General features: G+C 42.1%; 1 protein-coding gene across 7 annotated transcripts in view; it reads right to left on the minus strand.

Annotated features, from left to right (window-relative positions):
* The window catches only part of LOC147028344 (CYFIP-related Rac1 interactor B-like), a 69,933-nt gene that overhangs the window by 25,067 nt on the left and 20,851 nt on the right, over nt 1–24,015 (minus strand). For all 7 annotated transcript variants that reach the window (XM_085878661.1, XM_085878660.1, XM_085878657.1 and 4 more), the window contains one exon: nt 6,301–6,422. In XM_085878661.1, coding sequence (XP_085734787.1) covers nt 6,301–6,422 — 122 coding nt within the window. The remainder of the gene's footprint in view (nt 1–6,300; nt 6,423–24,015) is intronic.

The following is a 24,015-nucleotide window of genomic DNA, read 5'->3' on the forward strand; positions in this document are numbered from 1 at the left end:
GGTATGTCCTAGTTATGTGTGAGAAAGAACCGTTGCTATGGACCCCTCCGTTGCTTAGCAACAGCCGAAAAACCTCTAAATGTGGGGGTATTTTAATGAAAAAACAATCTGCAGCATTCACCCTTGAAGCTGGAATCATGAATTTTCTTGTGCTTAATCCTCAGGTTCTATTGGGTAGTCGACTACCCATGTCTGCCTATCGGCTTGTGCATATATACATATATATATATATATATATATATATATATATATATATATATATATATATATATATATATATATATATATATATATATATATATATATATATATATATATATATATATATATATACATGAGTACACACGTTATACAGTACGTGACATATTGCACATGTTATATACGAGTACACACATGTTATAGGTGACATATTGCACATGTTATATATGCATACACACGTTATACGTGACATATTGCACATGGTATATATGGGTACACACGTTATACGTGACATATTATATACGAGTCCACACATGTTATACGTGACATATTGTACGATATTATATACACACATTATGCGTGACATGTTGCACAAATACACACATATTACACGTGACGGGTTGAACATGTTATATACACACGTTATGTGTGCCACTTTGCAAATGCTTTCCACAGAAATATTATATGTGACATTTTATACATATTATAGATACACATATTATATATATATATTATCGACACAAATGTTACACGCACACACACACACAATAAATTTGGGAAAGAAGTATGAAATAGCAGCTGAAATTTAGTGTCAAAATTACGTGCACTCTTCATCCATAACTCGATCGTTTCTGCAAAACTTTTCAAACAATTGTGGAGATTGATACACAAAAGCCTTGGACAACATCCTTATCAACCCCCCCCCCCCCATCGTTGATTTCTCCACCATCCACACATTTGCAGCCACACTGGCCCATTTGTATTGAAATAACTCATTGCCTGTGTGTTTACCAGAATCTCTAAACTTTCCATTCACTTCCTCTTTTTATCTCTCAACTCTACAACCACCTGCTTGTGGCTGTCCAGTCAAGTCTTTCTCTTCAGTCATTAAGGTCATGCTTAAACTATTAAACACATTCCAATAGCCTAACTCGTTTGTCCCCTGTGTTTTACGACCCTTATTATCTACACATAACCAAGCTCTGTTACATCAAAGTTCTCCATTGGTCGGTATGGGCTTCACTACTGGCCTTCAGGGCTTCTCAACTGGTCTTAGGGGAAATTTGCAAGGAAAGTGAGAGCAGAGGTAGTTTAGGGAAGGATGTTGTACCGGGGGAAAATAGGGAAGTGGGACCTAGGAGGTGTGGGATATGCTGTTGGTTTTAACTTCTTGGGGTGTAAAATAATCAATCTTTAGTGTAAATGAGAGTTATTTCGTAGTATTTGTTCGGTTAAATGTATTGTATTGCATGTAGATAGATTTGCGTTGTGAATGTGTTCACCAGGTGTCCATATACTGCATGTTATTTTTTACCTTTCACACTCTACTATTAAGCCACTTTCACGCACATCTCAGCACAAAAACACCTTCACGTCATCTCCCGAATCTCTCGCAACCCTTAAAGATGGGGGGGGGGGAATGCCACTGGGCTCACCTGGTAGAACCAGTGAACTACTGGTAGGCGTGGAGGACCCACAAAATATGTAAATTAGCCAATGGTTTGAACAAATTTGTGAAAGTGCCATGCAGAGATGATTCCTACCAAGTTGCCTCTAAATTGGGTGAATACTTTTTGAGAAGAAGTTAAAAGTAGCGATCCCGAAATCGTAATGACCTTTGATCGTTAAATTGATCTACTTAACATGCATTTTTTTGATGGGAAATACAAGGCATCAGGAGGCATTGGTCCTCTGAAGTTCTACAAAGTTTGGTGAAAATAGAAATATTAGTTTTACCATCATGGGTGAAGAAGGTTGTGGTCAACTTTAGTCGAAATCGTGTGTGTAGTTATTTTTTTTTCTTCGATACGTTATTGAGGCTCACATAAGAGCTAACACACAGAATCTATCTATAATTCCAGCAATGTGTGTGTGTGTGTGTGTGTGTCTGTGACTGCTGTTTCTCGACAACCACTGGTCCGATCTAATTGAAACTTGCCAGGTATATTGCTGAGGCCCTGAGTATGTGCCTTTTCAAGGTTTGATATTAATCGGACAAGTGGTTCCCAAGTTATGGCCATTTATTTACCAAACCAATGACAGGACACGTTGCTGCGTAGGTGTGGCCGATGGGGAAAGGGCGCCTTAGTTACCAATGACAGGACACGTTGCTTGGCGTTTTGCACCCACAGTATCTATCTTCAATCTATAATTCCAGCAATCTCTGTTTGCCTTTCAAAAGGTTTGAAATTAATCGGACAAGTGGTTCCCAAGTTATGGCCAAGTTAGAGCGAGTTCCCCATTACGGGTTACAACGTACGGACTTCCGGATCGTGATGACTTACTGTATTCTAATAATTTCTCAATTTTTATGCGCATTTATAGATAAACACAATGCCCCAATCCAGTCGTCGTTTACGAGAGCGAAGGAACGGCCTGTGTGGTTGTTTGAAACTTTTTTTTCCACGTACGGCCACGCACGTACGGTCACGCACGTACGGCCACGCGAGAGCGAAGGAACAGCTTGTGTGGTTGTTGTTTCTGGCACGCGGTTTGAAAGTTTATTTTTTTTATTTTTTATTTTTTTGCATGTACGGCCACGCATGTACGGGCACGCGAGAGCGAAGGAACGGCCTGTGTGGTTGTTGTTTCTGGCACGCAGATTGAAAGTTTATTTTATATTTATTTTATTTTTTGCACGTATGGCCACGCACGTATGGGCACGCGAGAGCGAAGGAACGGCCTGTGTGGTTGTTGTTTCTGGCACGTGGTTCGAAAGTTTTTTTTTTTTTGCACGTACGGCCATGCACTAGTATATAATAAAGGGAGCAGGAGACAAGAGGGGTGGGAGAGGGAAGCACAAAAACAGTAGGGAACAGGGACATCAGGAGATCTGTGGAAGGGAGAGGGATGGGGTGGGGTACACGGGGTAAACAAGATGGACACTAGAGGGACTTACAATAAGGAAAACCAGGATGTCGAAGGAGGTGGATTAACAGGGGTAGAAAATAACATGGTTTTGGATGGGGAAAAAACATGAGATGGTGGTGAACAGCTGTTTTGAAGACATGGAGGGAAGAGTGGGATTGAAGAGAGTGTGGGAATTTGTTCCAGAGATGGGGAAAAAGAGGAATGAAAGAGTTTAGGTGAGTAGTGATTCTTGATTTTGGCAGTTTCACCAGAAGGGGGTTGCTGGTGGACTTTCCAGTGTCCTGCAGAAATATTAGGGGGACAGAGCACAGATAGCACAGGGGGTGCAAGGCCGGAGAGGAGTCAGTCGAAGACAGAATGACCATTGACCTGCCCATGGTGAGAGAGTTAAAGTACTAAAGACTCTGCTTCATTGCAGGAGATACCAATGATCCTAAAAGCCTTGGTTTCCACAGTGTGAAGCCGAGCTAGGTGTGAGGCAGGAGCACCAGCCTAGAGGGGAGAGCAGAACTCCATCAGGCTGTGGATGATAGCTTTGCATGTGGTCAGGAGCTCAGGTGTGCCAAGGAAGGACTTTGCATGATGGAGGATGCCCAGTCGGCGACTGGCTTTGGAAACCAGTTTGGAAATTGGGCTTTCCCAGGAAAGATAATGGCAGATAGTGAGATCCAAAAGCTTGAGTAACAGAACTTATTTTAGAGGATTGGTGAGAAAATAGATGTGGGAGGGGGGGGGTCCAGATGGTTCTTTCAGAGAGACATAGTGAGAGTGGGAGATTTTTCAGGATTGAAAGACATGTTCCAAGTGTTTTTCCAGCTGGTGATTTTATCCAGGTCTGCAAAAGGTGAAGAGGCTGCTGCTTGCCAATCTGAGGGATGAACGATGGTATGGCAGAGGGTGGAATCATCAGCAAAATGATAAAGAGGATTTTCCAGAGAGTTGGAGGGCTCATTGATGAAGATTAGAAAAAGCACATCGGCCATAACACTGCCATTAAAAGTCACACATTGACTGTGACAGGAGAGGAAGTCCACGGGCCAAGAGTGGAGATTACCTTGGATACCATAAGAAGAAAGTTTTGCAGGGCAGGGTTCCAGACTATATTGAAAGCTAGTGATATGTTGAGGGAGAGAGCTCTGATCTCATGTCTGGCATTGAGGACCTCCATCTGTTGTTGGGAAAGCAGAAGCAGCATATCCAAGGTAGAGCGACCTGTTATGAAACCAAAATGATTATCGAAAATCAAGCCATTGGAGACGAGGAAGGATTTAATGTCTGAAGTAATGATGGATCCCATAACCTTGCTGATGATTGGGAGAAGGCTGATTGGTCTGTCGTTGCAGGGATCTGTTTTTGCACCTTTTTATGCAAAGTGGCAATGTTTGCTGATTTCCAAGCAGATGGCAGATGACCTTGAGCAAATAAAAGGGTGAATAGAGCAGAGAGAGGCTGAGCAAGAGCAGCAGAACAGGTTTTTAGGACACGTGGGCTGATGCTGTCTGGTCTAGTTGCAGAATCTGAGTTGAGGTTTGACAGCAAACTCTCCCCTTGTCAGAAGAAAAGGACACAGGGTCCAGGAACAGCTGTGTGTGACTGGGTAAGGTGGGTACACAGAAAGCGATGTGTTTGGGACACAAGATTTAGAGGCAAACACGGAGTTTGGGCATTTAGCCTTTCATGGGCAGTGTCCAGCTGTGCAGCCATTTGTGGTATGGGAGGGGAAGGAGGGGGAACATACACCAGAAACAGACTGAACCAGACACCATCAGGATTTGGAGGAGGGAGAGAGGTTTGAGAGTTTAGACTTGAGATTAGAAAGATATTGTTTCCTTGCTCTCCTGAAGGTAGACACACATTTTTTCTGAGCTTCATGGAGGGAACTGAGATTGCCTTCCATGAGGCAAAGGCAAGTTGTTTCAGGACAAATTCTTCGCCACAAGCTTCAGTGTTCCATGAGCAGGAGGAAGGATATGACAACTGAAGATGAGATGGGATAAATTTGTGTATGAGACAATACCCCCTGGGGCAATACTCTGAGGCACTCACATGGGAGAATATTGATACTGAGGACGACGTCAATGTGGGAAGGAATCAGCAAAATGTACCAATGTTCGAGCAAATACCTATTTTGGGGGGAAACCCCCATCGCCCCCTTAGGGTTAGATTTGTTTAATACAATGAACAAAATTTGGAACATACAGGGTGATGAAGGTTGTGGTAAAGTTTCATCAAAATCGTATGTGTAGTTTCAGAGAAGTTGCAAGTATTTGTGGAAGGACAGACGGACGGACGACGCACCATCCCATAAGCTCCCCGGGACTACGTTCCATGTGAGCTAATAATCAATCTTTAGTACAACGATAGTTATTTAATAGCATTTGTTCAGTTAAGCATATTGTATTGCATATAAATAGATATGCGTTGTGAATGTGTTAGATAGGTGTCCAGATACTGCAAGTTATGTTTACCTTACAGACTCTACTCTGAAGCCACTTTCATGCACAACTCAGCACAGAAACTCCTTCACGTCCTCTCTCGAATCCCTCACAACCATTAAACACTGGCTTTAACCGGTCTGGGATACCTCCCGTCGGTGCAGCATGCCAGGTGGGAAAACAATCATAATTAGGCCCTGACATCGCGCCAAAACCCAGCATCCCAACGAACCACACCACGGGGCCAATAGCAAGATGCCACCAGTGACCAGAGCCCTGACACACCAATCGGGTGAGAGAGAACTCCCCGACTCCTCCCATGGAAGAGGTGGGGGCCAAGGCAAGGGGTGAGTGGAAAAGATGCCGTAAAATGGGGCATGCATGAGAGCATCAGGCAACTAGGTAATCTTGGTTGAGAGCGTGGGCTTATTCGGGTCGTCTCGAGCTGGATCGAGAGCTTGAAAGGGTTTAAAGTCTTACCATTCCTCTGGAGTTATTCAGACATGCTATGACCATAACAATACTTTCATTGTTTCTCACTTGAAATTGGTTCTCAATGATATGGAAGCATTTATGTGCTTCGGTAAGTTGAGGTCATTGCAATGACCAAACGAAACTTGCTGTTTTAGTGTTAAAAATCCACATCTGGAAGGTAATGTTTTGTTTGTCGTCAGTGACAGCAATTCATACACATAGTTTTATCATTTCTCGATTTCTCTTTTCTTACTCCATCACAATCTATTTCTACATGGCTTCTCCATCACCACTTGCCATTTTGACTTTGTGAAAGACTCACCTCCCGAATTTGAGGTCCAGCACCTTGATATGCTTGCAGGGCAGCTAAAACTTGCTCTGCATGGCTGAGCACCTGAGCTACAGTATCCCACACTTCACGCTCGTTCTCTGAAGGGTGTGCGTCTGCGCCGTGAGAGAGGGAGAGATAGTGAGAGAGAGATAGTGAGAGAGAGAGAGAGAGAGAGAGAGAGAGAGAGAGAGAGAGAGAGATAGAGAGAGAGAGATAGAGAGAGAGAGATAGAGAGAGAGAGATAGAGAGAGATAGAGAGAGAGAGATAGAGAGAGAGAGATAGAGAGAGAGATAGAGAGAGAGAGAGATAGAGAGATAGAGAGAGAGAGAGAGATAGAGAGATAGAGAGAGAGAGAGAGAGAGAGATAGAGAGACAGAGAGAGAGAGAGAGAGAGAGAGAGAGAGAGAGAAAGAGAGAGAGAGAGAGAGAGAGAGAGAGAGAGAGAGAGAGAGAGAGAGAGAGAGAGAGAGAGAGATAGAGAGATAGAGAGAGAGAGATAGAGAGAGATAGAGAGATAGAGATAGAGAGAGATACAGAGAGAGAGAGAGATAGAGAGATAGAGAGATAGAGAGATAGAGAGAGATACAGAGAGAGAGAGAGATAGAGAGATAGAGAGATAGAGATAGAGAGATAAAGAGATAGAAAGATAAAGAGATAGAGAGATAGAGAGATAGAGAGATAGAGAGATAGAGAGATAGAGAGATAGAGAGATAGAGAGATAGAGAGATAGAGAGATAGAGAGATAGAGAGATAGAGAGATAGAGAGATAGAGAGATAGAGAGATAGAGAGATAGAGAGATAGAGAGATAGAGATAGAGAGAGAGAGAGAGAGAGAGAGAGAGAGAGAGAGAGAAGAGAGAGCCTAAGTCTTTGCACTTAGATACAATGAAATACACAAACAGGTAAAGGCAATTCTGGACAGCCGAGTCAAGAGCTGATATAAACACAGAAAACAATATGAAATAGTATTATTCTTGATGCTCATTGTAATTACTGTAGCTTCCACAGAAAAACAAGATTCTGATCCAACTTTTCTATCAACCTTCGAAAATGTATAATACAAACCTAACAATGTATGAGGTATTCAGTTAGGGTTCATGAGAGGGACCAGATTCAGATGATTTCATTGTTTTTTGTTATTAAATGTATTTTTCACCTTAATAACAATGTGTAATTGAGGATTGGAAACAATTAGTAATTTAAATTTCACATTACAAATGGAATGGATTTCATTAATAACTGGAAGGGCACCCGGGAGAGCGCATACCTCCACCACGCAATGCCTGATCCACTAGATTACGAGAACATATCAGACCCAACAAGATAATATTCCACTGCATAAATACGCCTCGTTTTCTGCTCAAAGCCTGCAACTTTAATTCCACTATATTGTAGAAATGAGTAGAATACAGTACTATACTTGGGCTGTTACACCTGCAAGTGCATGCTTAATATCATATTGGAATGTTTGAAATGTGGGAATTTTAAACGTAATCTTAACAGTAGCACATCATCATGGATACAATCAGTCTTATTATTTGTAACACGCTTTTTGAAAAAGGAGTCGACTCTGCATTGGAACTGATTATGACTGCTTAATTATGATGTACTAAAACTACACAAATTAAAAGGATTTACAGAAAGATCAAATTAAGTGAATGAACTTAACGAAAGAATGCAATACTAATTAAACTTCAATACAGTAGTGTCTCGAAGTAATCATTATTATCACCAGTATCATTTTACTTAATAGTCATAATATCACTGATGATCAAACTGTAGAATACATCCATTCTTGAATCATCAGAGAGCAGCGATCCACCTGCACTCTCATATAGCACATGACATGAGTTCTATAATAAGCAACAATACTCATAGATGCACATTTACATAATAAAAGTCTAAAGATTTAATGATACATTTACTGCATCGTGGTCTGAATAATAAGTGTCCACAATGTTTATTACTATCTCCATATTTTTGTTTGTGTACACATAGTCCAGCAATGACACAGTCTGGAGTTGGCCCTGAGACATATTGGCGAAATCCATATTTTCCCATCAGTTGTGTGACGGTATGTTCTGGGGTACTCAAAAGGTCATAGTTGAAATCGCCCAATGCGACAGTCAGCTGCTGGAGATCCAAAGATGTCAGCACATCTTGTAATTTATCCTTGAACAAAGGCGAGCTTGTTGTGGGTGATCTGTATACAGTGACAATTTTGATTTTTATTTCCTTCTGTGTTGGCACCGTCACTGTTCTGTATTCTATACCTTTAATGTCTGGGTGAGGACTCGGTGACATTTCTGGTGGTTCCATGATCATTATGCCTCCCTTGTCCAATTTTGCAGAGCGTGGCCTTTCAGCTCTGAAACACTTCATTTCCGGCTGAAGTTGTGCATCATAGTTGAGCTTCTGTCCTTCTCCTCGGAAAGTCTCCACAAAACAAAGAACAACTGCTGATCTCATGGTGATGTCAGCTTTCATATCTGGGAGATGTTCCAAATACGATCTGATGTTCAGTAAACCTATTTTAAGCCAACTACCTCAACTACCTGCATCTGTGGAAGCTAAAGCAGTTGAGTAATATTGCCTTGAAGTCGATTCATTTCTTCCTTGACAGCTGGATTGACACGAATTGCGCTTTCATCAATCCCAAGTTTGTGTAGACCACTCAAGGTTTTGACTCTGCTCAAAGCAACATAAGCTTAGCCAGGCATAAATCTGCTTTTTCCTTCCATTGAGACAAACAATCCTGTCCAAAGTTTTTCTTTGCACTTTATGTATAGTGCAACCCCTTGCAAGTATGAGTGGAAATTATACCCGCACGGCTTGTACTGAAGTTCTGCCTCTGCCAGTGTAAAACTTGACCTCTTGTCGTTTGATGGGAACAGTTCCAGGATATGTCTGCTTGTACTGGCTGTTTGTTGGTTGTGGCTTCTCTACCAATGCATTCACTGTCAAATTTGACCAAAATAGCTTGGACATCAGAGCCTGAATGGTAACAGTGCCATGGCATGAATGGAATGGAATGGGCTGTAACAGTGCCACATACAACATTGGCTAAACCATCAGATACATCAATGTTGACGGTGACTATAACACGTGCTCCTAGAGTTATCGACACTACCTCCCGCAATCCACCAGTAGCTGACGCTTTTGTTGATGTCACATCAATCAAGTCAGTGTGCACATCCTTTTTTCTTGTTTTATGTCAAACACTTGAGCAGCAACTTTTTTTTAATGTGTTTGAAATTGTGCTCATCGACTTCCTTGTTCGTTTTGAAGACATGAAGCGCATCTTCTGGGTCCAGCAGGCTGTCTTTGGTAATCTCCAGACTTCAAGATGTTGATATCAGCTGCTGTGCATGTTGCTGTACGGACACGCATTAGAAGCTCAGCAAAATCTGTCTTCTCTTTGCCGCATACTCTCAGTCAGCTCAATTATTTGGAAGTTTTCTTCCCATAATGATCTGGTAAGCCTGGCATATAGTATGTCTCATAGTAGGGCAAAAACATGGTTCTGGCCAATAGGTTGAAGCTGATAGGGATCAACTACGGCAAGTATGCTGATTCCACCAGATCTTGAATCAGGATCTTTCTTCCCAGTGATATCTTGCAGTTGGCGATGGAAGTGGTATGGCAGATCAGCACCAACCAGGGAGTGAGCCTGGTGTTGGCTCAGTGGTTAGGGTGGCGGCTTGGGATCCTAGAGTCCTGAGTTCAAGCCCCAATTGGCTGCTGAATAAATACACCAGGGGGTTGACTCAGCCTGTCATCCTTCTGAGGTCGGTGAAATGAGTACCAGTGTGTACTGGTAGAGGGGCACTGCATCAATGACACAGTAGTGCTTCCAAGAAATGATAGCTACTATGGCAGCTTAGCTGCCATACGCAAGAAAAAGACGACCAACCATGGACACCATCTATAATTAACAAGTTGAGCTTTCCTAGTCTGGACCTTATTGTGTTGAGCTTGTCACTGCTCAGTGACTGATATTCCTTTTTGCTCTTTGGGCTGGCAGTGAAGTTCATTGCAGAATGCAAAGTCATTCCATCTATTCCAAAGGCTGCAGTTCCAGTAAAGGTGGGAATGATCACTGCAATGTCATCAGGCTCAAAGTATCCAGGCAGTGGCTTGAGAAGTTTCATAGGTGAACCATCCATCTATTGGGACCATACTCTGTGCAGAGCATTCCAGCCATCCATCCATCCATTGGGACCATCCTCTGTGTGGAGTATTGGTTCTGCCTAAGCAGTCTCTTGGGCTATTTGGCACAATCCTGGACGGGTCGCCAATCAAACACAGGATACCAGCAAGCTGGTACTCATTTTGCCGACCTCAGAAGGGTGACAGGCAGAGTCAACCCCACTTGGTATTAATTCAACAGCCAAGTGGGATTTGAACTCAGGATCCTAGGATCCCAAGCCAACCACCATAACCATTAAGCCAACAACAGGCATATAGGTGAACCAGCTTGATGATATGGCTCTTGCCGACAACTCCTGGTCCAACTCAAGAAGATCCTGCACACAGGTATTGGCTTGTCTTGTTTAAGAGCCTGGACCATGTCTTTACACCACTTGCGATGCAGTTTTAGGATTTCCATCTGTTTCCCATTTAATGTTCGCATCATAGCCCTGTATTGCTGTGGTGTCATCAACTCCTTTTTTAGTTAAGATGAGTAGCCTGCATGAAGGTCTGATCTTGCCTGCTATCTTTAAGGAGCCAAGTCAATGTTGTTATCAGCTTCCTCTTGAGGCATGTGTCGTTCTTCTATGATACCTTCATCTTCCTGTTGAAATTGTTCATGCTCGGCTCCAGGAGCAACAGCATCCCGTGCATGTTCAGGAGGTCCCAAATGATCGAGGTCTTCAAAAGCTCTCAATTTCGTTTGCATTCTGGGAATATTTGCTTTCACTGTCATCTATGGTATCTTTAGCATTTGCATAATGCTCCTTTGTATGTCAGATCGTGACTTTTTAAACCTCGGTCCTCATTTATTCATGAATAATACAGTATCAGGAGACCTCTGTATTTTTCCTCTCCATCAGATTTTAAGTTGTGAAATCTGATAACTTCTCTCTTGCGTTTCTTCATTAATCCTAGCCCATTCAGAAGTGTAATCATTGTGGATCCTGCATTGCTATCATCGTAATCCTCCAGAATGTCAGGAACAATATCCACTGCATATGGTGGATTCTTTTCTCATATCCAAGGATTCATATCCAAGGCTTCTTTTCCACCAGTTGTGTAGTTAGCTGCAAACTCTGCCAAGCACATGCTGTCTAGTTCATGCGGACATGACGCATATCTGTCGAACAACGTTGTGCAGAAATTTTTTTGAGCATCATCTGGCATGTCTAAGAACACCAAGTGGTTTCAGCATAGAAACTCGCTTGTCTTTTGCCGCAGTATTCACAAATACCACTTTCCTGCAATCCTTTTGCAAAGGGAGGGATAGTAGTCTATAAGCTGCCTCCTGGGCACTGACCTCTCGGTTGTTGAGAAATGCTGAACCAACTTTTTTCAGTTTTGACTTGTTATCATCTCCCCTGCTTTCTTCAGCAACCTTCTTAAATAGTTCACTCATAAATCTCTCACCTTACAACATCTACTGTAGCTGGTAACAGGGGCAATGCATGAATAGGGGTCAGTGATGAACTGGAGATCTATGTTACCTTTCCATGCAAGAAGAAAGTCTGGATTGTACTGGTTTAGCCAGTGTTCAGATGGTTGTCTTTGCAAAACTACATGTTTGCCAGATTTTGTGAATTGTAGAACTTGATTGTACTGATAGATATCCATCTGTGACAGTCGCAACATCTCATCCAATGCAACATCCTCAGGAACATCTTTATCTTCTCGAGTTTCTCTCACTTAAGGAAGTATTTTGTTGTTGTTGGCTCAGCTGTCATGCTACAACTATGGGATCCAGCTCAATGGAGGGTTCTGTAATCGATGTCTCAGCACTTGGTGGATTAGGGAATCTGAATCTGCACCTCTTGTTTAGTCTGCATGTTTGTGAGTGGACATGCTTCTGCAAACCAAACACAAGCTTCTGAAATTCCTCATCATTCTGTGGAACACAACATTTCCAGTACTTGGCCATATTGGCGACTGATGCTCTGGATAACTTCTGGCCATTGCATATCTGCAGCTAATAGGGTGAGAAACCATGTTGGGATGCCAAGTTGATGTCCCATTGCTAAGCGATTCAGAAGTACTGTGCTCTAGTATGCTGGAGATCCGCGGACATTCTTCAAAAACCAGAAGGCTGTGTCCGTCCGTATCATTGCCTGCATATTCTCAGAGCATTTCATCAATCCAGCATTAATTGTTCTGTTTCCGAGTCCTTTTCCATGACTTTGTCTCTGTGAAATTTGCAAGTTATCCTTCACTTGCTTTGACTCAAAAGCATACTGGGCAGCTAGTAAGTAGTCTATATCCTTGGCAAACCTGCCATCTAAACAGAGTCGTTGGTTGAAATATTTCCTGACAGTTATACATTTGGTCCTCTTTACAGATTATAATCCACCACAGTCTTGAGGATATTTTTCTAGATTTGCCAGTTCTTCATATTTATCATCAGTTCTTCATAGAAATGCAGATGGCCTTTGGTGTTCTCTTGGTGGAAGAGAATATGTATCATCTGCATTAACTGGACACTCTTCTTGAAGTAGTGTATCATAGGTGATGCCTCGAAGTTTACTGGTCTGCTCAAAGGCTATCTCATCTTCCAGGTCTTCGTCTGACTCAGCTTGAGCTGATGTACTGCTGTGGTGTTGAACTCCTTGAGATTCAATTTTTTTCCAAGGCTGCATAATGCAACTGACCCATGAGATCAAGCATAATTGTGTTTTCACTTCTGCCATGCCGGGGGTGGATATTGTGAACCAAATCTGGTGTAATTGTGTTCAAAACCTTGACATATAATGTTCAGCATGTCAGCTACACCTTGTGCAGTCAGGTTCTCTGCCCATTCACCAGCCCTGAGCCGGGCTGTGTACTTCTTTAATTCTTGCAATTGTTGCTGACCAGAATTAACATTGTGTACTACAGACAACTCTTTTCCAGTGATCCGTGCCGCTTGCTGTCCTTGTCGCCTGGGGTGCAAGGAGAAACTGTGCATATTATTCAGCAAACTCAGCGTCACCAAGGAAGTGTACAAGCCGTGCTTGTATGTCTGGCCGACTAATATGTTGGATTCCTGCTGCAGGTAGTGAGAAACATACAGCATGGAAAAAAATAGTTTCCATCACCAGGAACATCTTTGATAGAGAAATTATGCTCCCTCGCCAAGCACTGCAAAACTTAGTAAGCATTTGTCCCAGTTACAAGAGGTGACACAGCAGAGACCACTCTGCTGGTCGCTGTGTTACTGGTTGGCTTGGAAGAGGCATTGGCAGTGGTGTTGGTGATGGTCTTGGCAGTCGTCTTGGTGGTGGTCTTCATGGTGGCCGAGGTGGTGGCACCAGACAATGCCCTTCCACGGCATGCTGGTCACATTTTGTGTGCTCACTTTGGGCAACTTCAATGGCCATCGGTTCAGCATCTATCTGTACCATTGCTTCCCACAATTCTGAGTCAATGTTTTCTCACTGACTTTCCCAGTCTTGGCAAATGGTAATGTCCTTGTGAAGGAGGTTGTGCTGCTTAAGCCACCAAAGTGCCTCCATCACCTTTTTTGACCGAACATATTCATACATATAATGTCATTTACACACAAGTTTTCACTCAAGATTGAGTGGCACAACCTCAGCATCTTGGGGTAGTCGAAGAAGCAATGAACAGATTACATTCGGTTTGGAGGGCACATTCACAGCACTACCATTGATGGCTTTTTGACCTCCCTTGGGTAATCCAAAAGTTTCATGAAGGGGATTATTTGGCTAATCAACCTCTGTTTGAGTGGTTGGAGGTCATCCAACTCTGGAGGTATGCTGTCGAATGCCAGGCATTTAGCCCAGGACCGAGTAGGTGTCTGTCCTCTCTTCAGTGCAGAATGACACCGGTTGCACATCCAGGTTTTGTCACACACCTGAAGTTCTTTCGCAGATTGAAGTAGATACTGCATCAGTGCTACAGGAGCAAATGTATCTTTGTTCTCATTTATGTGAAGTACAGATAATCGATACAGTAATCTATGACAAGAGCAGCAGGCATAGATTGGCACCTTCTTTAATTTAAAGGCCCTGTCACACCTTGACGATTCAGCCAGCGTATGTCGACGTATGAAAAATTTGTCTAAAATGCTAGCACACGTCGAATACGTTATGGGTAAGTTTTGTATACGTTAAGAGCATGCTGAAGCACGCTGGTATATGTCGTAGTACGCTGGTATACGTCGTAGTACTCCGAGCTCGTCGACAAATTTTAACATGTTGAAAATTTTTCGACGTATGCCAGCGTATGACTCACACGTTCCGCATACGCTGGCCATAAGTTGTAGGCACGTTACACGATCGTTGACAAACGTCGACACACGTTACTTGTAAGTTACTAATAAGTCGAAACACGCCAAGTTGTTGTTGTTTGTTTGTTTTTTCTTCTACTTCGGCATGACGGTGATGTTGACACTTCGATTTCTAATGCGGTTATAATATAATTAATAGGCTGCCGCTCAACGATTTAAATCATAACCGCACTAGAAATGGAAGTGCAACATCACCGTCATGCCGAAAAAAATAAACAAAACAAAACAAAAAAAAACACGTGGAGTCTGGAACACTGACGGGTGTGAACCCCATTTTTATATACCAATTCCCCTAAACGCTGCCAATACGCCATTATACGGTAGCTGTAAGTTAGTAACACGTTCAGTAAGTTCTGTGGTCGTCCGGAAGGCGTCGATCAAATACGTCTACTTAAGTCAATATGCGTTGGAGATACGTTACACATAGGTTCAAAGCACGTTACCTCGACGTGTTTCGACTTATGAGTAACTTACAAGTAACGTGTGTCGACGTGTGTCAACGATCGCGTAACGTGCCTACAACTTATGGCCAACGTATGCCAGCGTATGCCAGGGTATGCAGAATGCGAGTCATACGCTGGCATACATCGAAAAATTTTCAACATGCTGAAAATTTGTTGACGTACTCGGTGCACTACGACGTATGCCAGCGTACTACGACTGAATACCAGCGTGCTCGTAACATATAAAACTTACCCATAATGTATTTGACGTGTGCCAGCGTTTTAGACAAATTTTTCATACGTCGGCATACGCTGGCTAAAACGGCAAGGTGTGACAGCGGCTTGAATCGTCGAGCGGCAGCCTTTTAATAGGCTACGTCACGTGATCGTCGGCGATACGCTGCTGCGCGCTATGCCTACGTTAGACTATCGTTGGGCATAGTTGTGATCGCCGACAACACGCTAAGCATTCGTTGGTATAAGTTATCTATAACTTATCGAAACGTTCTGTGTACGTTACTAATACGTTATGCATACGTCCATTTCGTTATGAATACGCCAAAAAACTGAAAAAAAAAAACATCAATAGTTCAGCGTATGCCAACGTTTTACATACATTTTGATACCTTGCCATACGCTGGCTAAAACGTCAAGGTGTGACAAGGCCTTTAGCATGAAAAATTGCAGCAGACTCCTCAATTTTGTTGGAATGTGCTGCTTCTTTCTTACCTGAACGTTGTCTTTGCTTTTTTATGTCAGACTTCTTTCTTGTGTCTATTTATTCTGCAGTTTGTTCAGCCTGCTGTTTTTTCATACCCTGCTTCACTGCAGCTCTACATCTGTCTGTTTCTTCTGCAGTTTCTGTTTGACGTGTTGAGGGCACACATTCTTTGTTTTGTTTCCTTCTGTGGAAACTGCTTTTTGACTTGGAGCGTGGCATTCTTCTTTTGTTTTTGTTGCTGCAGTGAGATTCTTCGTTATCCGCCTTCAGTATATTGTAGTGTTAGCTTTTCCAATGAATGACTAGTGATTATGAAAGTTTGGCTGCTATTTATAGCCAAAATTATGTTGCACAACTACAGTAAAATACAACTGAGAACATTCGAGAATCACTTCCTATTCTCAGTTAGCTCGGTTCCGTTAAGAATTGCTTACGGCCTTTCTTTACATTTACATCGTGAAATCGTGAAGCTATTCGGTGACATCAGCAGTTTATACCATGCATTAGCTCCTAAAAGAGCTATTTATATTCTTTGTACTTTAAAAATCCTCCAAAGCAAAAGAATATTAGAAAAAGTAAAAGTTGGCCTCAATGTTGAGCAGCATGCTCCACCCATCGACACTTCCTCCTGTCGATGTGCGGAGCTTCCTGACAAATCCATGGTGTAAACTGCAAACCTTTTATTTATTATTATTCCACCATGGAAACTTTTAAACGTCACTTAAATTACATAACAATAAATTTCATATCAATAAGTTAATTCAAATGATTTTTTCAAATGAGCGACCTATTATAAATGGATCCGGACCTGAACCAAAATCTAATATTGCTTTGTGCTTGTCACACACCCAACCTGCACAACTAGTTTTGGGCGAATCCCTCCACAACCTTTTGAGGTATTATGTTATATATTGTTTTTGGCACAATCACTGAATGGTGAAGAATAACTTTAAAGATTCTCTGATCCAGATCCAGATCTTCACCAAAATTGAATAAATCCTTCCTCGTCACACACCCAACCTGTCCACAAATTTCAACAATTTTTTGAGATATCCTGCACAAAAACAAAGACAGACGGGGGTGAAAACATAACCTCCTTCACCTTCGGTGGCAGAGGTAACAACACATATATTTACAACAACTACGATGAGTACTACTACTACTATACTATTTTAAAGGCCAAAATACTTCCACCTTCTTGTGGGATAGGCTGGGGAAAAGTTTTGGCTTTTTATTTTGGGAAAAAAATTTTTGGAAAGGTTTTTCTATCCACCTGCAAGGCCTTCACCTGAGCTTGATGGAGTACTGCTTTCCCCTCTGGACTGGCACCCCTGCCTTACACCTTGATGCCATGGAAATTGAGGCCTTCAAGATCATTAGAATCACCTGCGATAAAGATGAGTCAATGGGCCGATCACTGCATCATCGCAGACAGGTCGGTGGTCTCTCTGTCTTCTTCCACCTCCTTTCTGGTCTTGAACCCTCTGCTATTTCCATGCTTTGTCACCACCAGGTTTCTGCAGGGTGCGTGTAGACCACCATCAAACCCCTTCTGGTGATACTACCTAAATCCAGAATGACTGATCAACTCCACTCATTTGTTCCTCTTTTTTTCACACCTGTGGAACTAACTTCCACATCCTCTTCAATCTCATTCTTCCCTCCAGGTCTTCAAGATAGCTGTTCATCAGTGTCTCAGATCATCCCCAATCCAAAACCATGATCTTTTCACCCCCATTAAACTACCACTCTTTGCATTCTCCCAACCCTCATCCTTACCCATATCCCTTGTTTGTCTGTCTGATTATTTTGTCCCTCAGCTCAACTGCTGGCGTTTTCCCCTCCTCTTTCTGCTGATTCCTTTGTTATGTTGTGTCCTGCTCCATTATGTGTTCTAGCACTTCCACAAGCCTTGACTCTGGAAACAAAAATAAATAAATAAATAAATAAAAGAAAAGCTATTTCATGAACTGGCTGACCAGACCAGCTGTTTGAATGAAGGCGGTTTGGGCAGGAATTTGCAATTTGTTTAGGGTGCCGGTAATAACTCGCCTACTTTTCACGAATGACGTTGTGGGATATTTAACGTCCACAAGCTGATTTGAGCACCCGGGTGAACGTCCATTTAAGCGATGGCGCACTCGTGATACAAAGTCCTACCAATCACAGATATTTTATGAAATCAATATGGGTTCAAGTAAAAGCTCGGTCAAGACCTGGTTCAACATTGTGGGTGTAACAATAGTTATTTCTGAACACCACATCCCAAACAGCATGGTGTGTTTGGCAAGATACAACCTTTGTATTTCTACATGAATATGTGTAACTGTAGATACAAAGACACTGGTGTATAGTGGTAGCAGCAAACTCATCTCAGTACTTCCTCTTTTAAAATAATGGGGGAGGGGGGGAGGGTCGGGAGGAGGGGAAGAGGAGATCACATTTTCATCGCTTGCTTCATTTTTCCCAATTCTGCTATAACATGGCAGATGGGGAGGCAAATTCTGCTAGTACAGGCTGACTTCCTTATTAGATGGGTCAATATACCATCAGACCCTCAACAAATTCTAACAAAAGGTTTTTCAGTGTCTTTCTTACCTACTGGGTATTTTAAACGACAAAAAAGTCTACTAAAATCTGACCACCAAAAGTGGGTTAAAACTGCGTTTTGGCCACCAAGATGGCCACCGCTGACCCTGAAAATCAGGAAGGTGGCTGTAACGTCCTTATTAGATGTAGAACAATAATTTTGGTATCTAACCTCTGGTTTTAAGGGTCAAGCAATTCACTGGTGCCAATGGATTTATCACTTGGTCCATCAAATCCATAAATCCAAGATGGCAGCCAACAATCATGAATGAAGGCACCAACCAATAACTCCCAAATTATTTCTCCGATAAATCAGTTTTAGGGCCAAATAATGCAAATATCCGTTTTCTTAGAGTAAATTTTATTGATATGTTTCAGAATAATGTATTTGAGAGAGTACACTGAAGAATTCAGTGAAAAATCTCATACATAGTAAACGCAACAGTAAAAAAACAAGTAACTCACTCTTTCACCATCTCGGTTTAGTCCTCAAAACTGTCCTCTAGTTCCTCTGAAAGCTGGTTGTGCGAATTGTCACAGGACATAAGTTGGCATGATCCACATGTAGAAGTACATGGAAGCCCATATCTTTTGCAACTGCAACAGGGGGTATTGCAACCAGTTGCGCAATTGCATTGTACCATTTTCAAAAGAGTGTCAGGTGCAGCATTCATATCATACATTGTGGGTATAAGCTCACCGTCCTCAGTTCATCACTTATTAAGCTGACTAGTTGTTGCTAGTTACTTTCCCTTGAAAGGAATTCTTCCTGCTTCCCTTCAAAGTCGGTTTCACTGATGAAGTTCACACCGGATAATTAATGGGTTTTTTTTTTTTTCGTCTCTGGTGTGCGTTTTCCTTTATCGGGGGACCTGCCCCCATACCTGTCAAACAGCAGTTGCTGCACCATCGTGCTTACTTGTAAAGTCAGCATATGCCTTGGCTATTTTACCATAGGTATCTCTCCTCCTCCGCTTCAGCTTGCGAAGTAAGGAGCCTCCGTCAAGCAATTATCTTTCAGTCTCCGGGATAGCATCTGATGTCGCTTCACTTGATGGTAACTTGTTACAATGGTCATCGATGGCTTGGGTTAGTTGAGGCTTGTCGGCCTTTCTCAAGATTTTTGTGTCCTCAAAAAGGAGTGACAGGTATGGACTCAGCTCATATCTAATCACCTCTTCCAGAGACAGATGTCCTATCCTGGACACTTCAAGGAATCGCTGGAACAGTAGGCCAGGATCAATGGTTCTGTCAAGAGCAACCTTGACAGCAGATTAATTTCCCAGGGTCTTGGCTTTGTCTTTCCTCTTGAAAAAGAAGGAAAATACAGGCTGTCCAATCATTCTGTCTATGATGTTCCTTCCAACGGATTTGTATTCATGGATATTGACGTCTTCTTATTTCTCAATGAGGGGTCAGAGGAAAAAGGTGACCATGAAATCAGCTTTGTGCTTCTCTTTGGAAGCTGTGATGCATCTCTTTCAATTCTGGCATCAGTTGAATCTTTGTATTGTTCACTTGTGGCATATGTGAAATCATTGAACTCCTGCACGGCAGTGTTGAACTTAGACATTATGACAGAAATAAAAACATTCAATATTCAAGAAAATAATGCTGAAAGAAGGTCAAAAATAAGTAAAATTTAATAAAGAAAACAATGAAGCAAAAACCACTGTCCCACATCAAATCGCTTGGGAGTGTTGGCCGCCATCTTGGATTTATCGATTCGATGGACCAAATCATAAATCCATTGGCATCAATGAATTCCTTGACCCTTAAAGCCCGAGGTGAGATAAAAAAAATATTGTTCTGCACCTAATAATAAGGAAGTTGCAGCCACCGCCTTAATTTTCAGGTTCAGCGGTGGCCATCTTGGAACTGACCAAGTTTTAACCGACTTCCAGTGGTCAGATTTTGGTAGACTTTTTTGTCGTTTCAAACACCCTCAGTTGAAAGTAAGACAAACACTGAAAAACCTTTTGTTAGAATTTGTTGAGGGTTCAGGTGCTTTTTTTCAAAAATTGACCCACCTATGTCAACCAGGAAGGTCAGTTCAAACAAATCCCCACTCAGTGTTCATCAGTCAATGCGTCTCTTGTTTGGGTCAGAGTTCACATTACCAGGTGTGCTTTAAAAAAGGAGATACAAAAGTCAATGATGTTTCTTTACAACAACAACAACAATCACCCTGGATGCAAGTCAGACCTGCGGGCCGAGTGTCTAATAATGCTGCACATCGGAAAATCTCAAAACCTCCATTTCTCACAACCTTGGTTGCAACCTTGTCTTCCTGGCTAATTGCTCACTTGTATTTGTCAGATTCCCACTGGACAGGTTGGAGAAATTCATGGCTCTCCTGAGAAATTGATCCTAAAAACATCACTGTTCAAGTGCTCTCAATAAACAGAGCCAAAACCAAGCCATGCAAGCAACTTGCCAGCATCTTGCCACTTGCCTGTTCGTCACTTTGATATTATTTATATCTTTATAATGAATACACATTTTGTACACGATTCTACGGCAGAGGTTTAGATGTACAAGTGATCAGTAGTGCAATGATTGTAGTATGCAGCACATTAATCTCTCTGCAATATGATTGATGTGATACATATATATATATATATATATATATATATATATATATATATATATATATATATATATATATATATATATATATATATATATATATATATATATATATATATATATATATATATATATAACCAAGTTAAACACACTAATGCCAACATGATTGAAACGAATGACATGATGGAACCAAAATATGATCACTCATTTAATATCCTTCACTACCCATACATACAACCTGATATACATACAGACGGTGAAGAGCCACATTGCCTGGTGGTATCACGTGATGTTGCAACCTCGTCTTAGGTAAGTTATCGGTTGTATTGGTACATCCAAGCGTAGTGGAAGAGAGCATTGCGTTGTCATACAACAACACAATGACAACAATGGAACTGTGATTAATTGGTTAGAAAATAAAGAATCGGTTCAAACCCCAAATGTAAGCATGCCTTTTATAGCCCAACGATGCCATGTCACTGTCCTCTCGTGATTGCAACAAAAGGGAATTAGGGGTGCCATTTCCCCTGTAGCCCCTTATTTAAGAAGTTGGGACAACTGTTGCTGGATATTTGATACCACGAAAGAGGAGAAAAACAAGATGTCAAAAAACACACACACACACACACACACACACACACACACACACACACACACACACACACACACACACACACACACACACACACACACACACACACACACCTGTTATTACAGATAACAATCTATAATAATAAATGTCATTGTGTGTCAGTCCGTCAGTGTGTCTCCTCCCTAACACCAAAACCATAAAATCTATCAGCCTGAAACTTTGCATGCAAACCAAGAAAACTGGGTGTTTGGGTTAATTAAAACACTCCTTTTGAAGATAATTAACAGCCTTATTTAATTATATCCTTCATCAAGGCTTCATCCTTGGTCAGCACCTTGGTCAGCTCGCTCTCCCTCACAGGGGTCTGTTTCTTCTCAAATGTTTTTTTTTTCACTTTCCTCACTCATCTATATATAATTCCAGCAATGTGTGTGTGTGTGTGTGTGTGTGTGTGTGTGTGTGTGTGTGTGTGTGTGTGTGTGTGTGTGTGTCCGCTGTTTCTCGACAACCACTGATCTGATCTAATTGAAACTTGCCACGTATATTGCTGGGGACCTGAGGATGTGCTTTTTCAAGGTTTGATATTAATCGGACAAGTGCTTCCCAAGTTATGGCCATTTATTTACCAACCAATGGCAGGACACGTTGCTGCGTAGGCGTGGCCGATGCGCCATTTAGTTACCAATCACAGGACACGTTGCTGCGTGTCCTGAGACACGTTGAGAGGGGTTTGGGTAACAGTGATGACTCACTGTATTCAAATAATTTCTCGATTTCTTATGCGCATTTATAGATAAACACACTGCCCCAATCCGGTTCTCGTTTACGAGAGCGAAGGAACGGCCTGTGTGGTTGTTTGAAAGTTTTTTTGTTTTTGGTTTGCACGTACGGCCACGCACGTATGGCCACGTGAGAGCGAAGGAACGGCCAGTGTGGTTGTTGTTTCCGCCACGCGGTTTGAAAGTTTTTTTTTTTTTTGCACGTACGGCCACGCACGTACATCCACGCACGTACGGCCACGTACGTACGGGCACATACTCGTATCATCAAATGCCTCATCTTCATAGCTTTTAATCACTGTGTACATCACTTTTGTAAGTGCTATAGTTTTCAATTTAGTAGCTGGGAGCGATTTCATGCACTCTCTCTATCGAGTGCAGCCTGTGGCTGCTGGTTGCATCATTGGTTGGGACGCGGCTATGCCACTGATGCAGTGTCCCCCTTACCAGTACACTGGTGCTCGTTTTGTCGACCTCGGAAGGATGACAGGCTGAGTCAACCTCCTGGTGTATTAATTCAGTGGCCGACGGGGCTTGAACTCAGGACCCTAGGATCCCAAGCCACCACCCTAATCACTAAGCCAACACCAGGCTTAATTTCATGCACTATAAATATATGACGCAATTTTCTGCGATCTACTCTCACGGACTACAGTGGTTAAAGTAGTTAAAGTATGTAATCAAAATCTAATTTCGGTTATGAGGATTGGATGACGTGGACTAAATAACTGTTAAAATCTGGAGTGAAATCTGAAAATGTGAAGAAATCGGATGTTTTGTTTTTTGCGGGTATGTGTGCTTTCCAATCAGCTTGCTATTGCTTGCCAGGCCATCCGTTCCTTATGAACCATTTTGTTGGAGTGCTTGATTGCGTGCTGAAGTTACATGGCGAGCACTCAACAAGTTTCAATGCTTGTCGACAGTGGTGTAATTGACGTTTGTTACCACAGTGGTTGCCCTTTAGAAAAAATAAAATTACAAATTGACATTCAAGACAAAAAGTATTGTTCAACCGTTTCGTTGGAGTGCATATATGTTTGGTTATATTCGGTTGTGTAATGATTAGAGCGTCTGCTCTGTATCAGGGAGGACGTTGGTTCGACCGTTGGTTTGACCTCTGGCCGAGTCAGACCAAATACTTTAAGAATGATGGTACGTGCTGCTTCTTTGTTTGATGCTCAGCATTTGAAAGATAAACAAACAACGCTGTAAAGGCAATGGTAAACCACCTAGTGTAACCCTTGCGAAGAAACTGCTTCAGTAACACCAACGCTCTTCTTCTTTATTGTGTTCTTGTGTTCACGTTCTTGTGGGGTTGGCTGGGGGGAAGCTCGGTCCAGATTTTCACGAACCACCTGGCTAAGTCTGACCTTCGACTAACCAGAATTTTTCACGAACCAGAGTTTGTAATTTGCCTATGGTGCCAGCGATAGCTCACCTACTCTTCATGAAGGACACTATGGGGTCCTTCTCTCGTCCACCACCTAATTCCGGCAGATGGGGCACCCAGTTTTAA

This window comes from Eptatretus burgeri, chromosome 4 (genome assembly GCF_056783735.1).
Source record: "Eptatretus burgeri isolate ZD-2024b chromosome 4, Ebu_testis_v1, whole genome shotgun sequence".
NCBI classification, from domain to species: domain Eukaryota; kingdom Metazoa; phylum Chordata; class Myxini; order Myxiniformes; family Myxinidae; genus Eptatretus; species Eptatretus burgeri.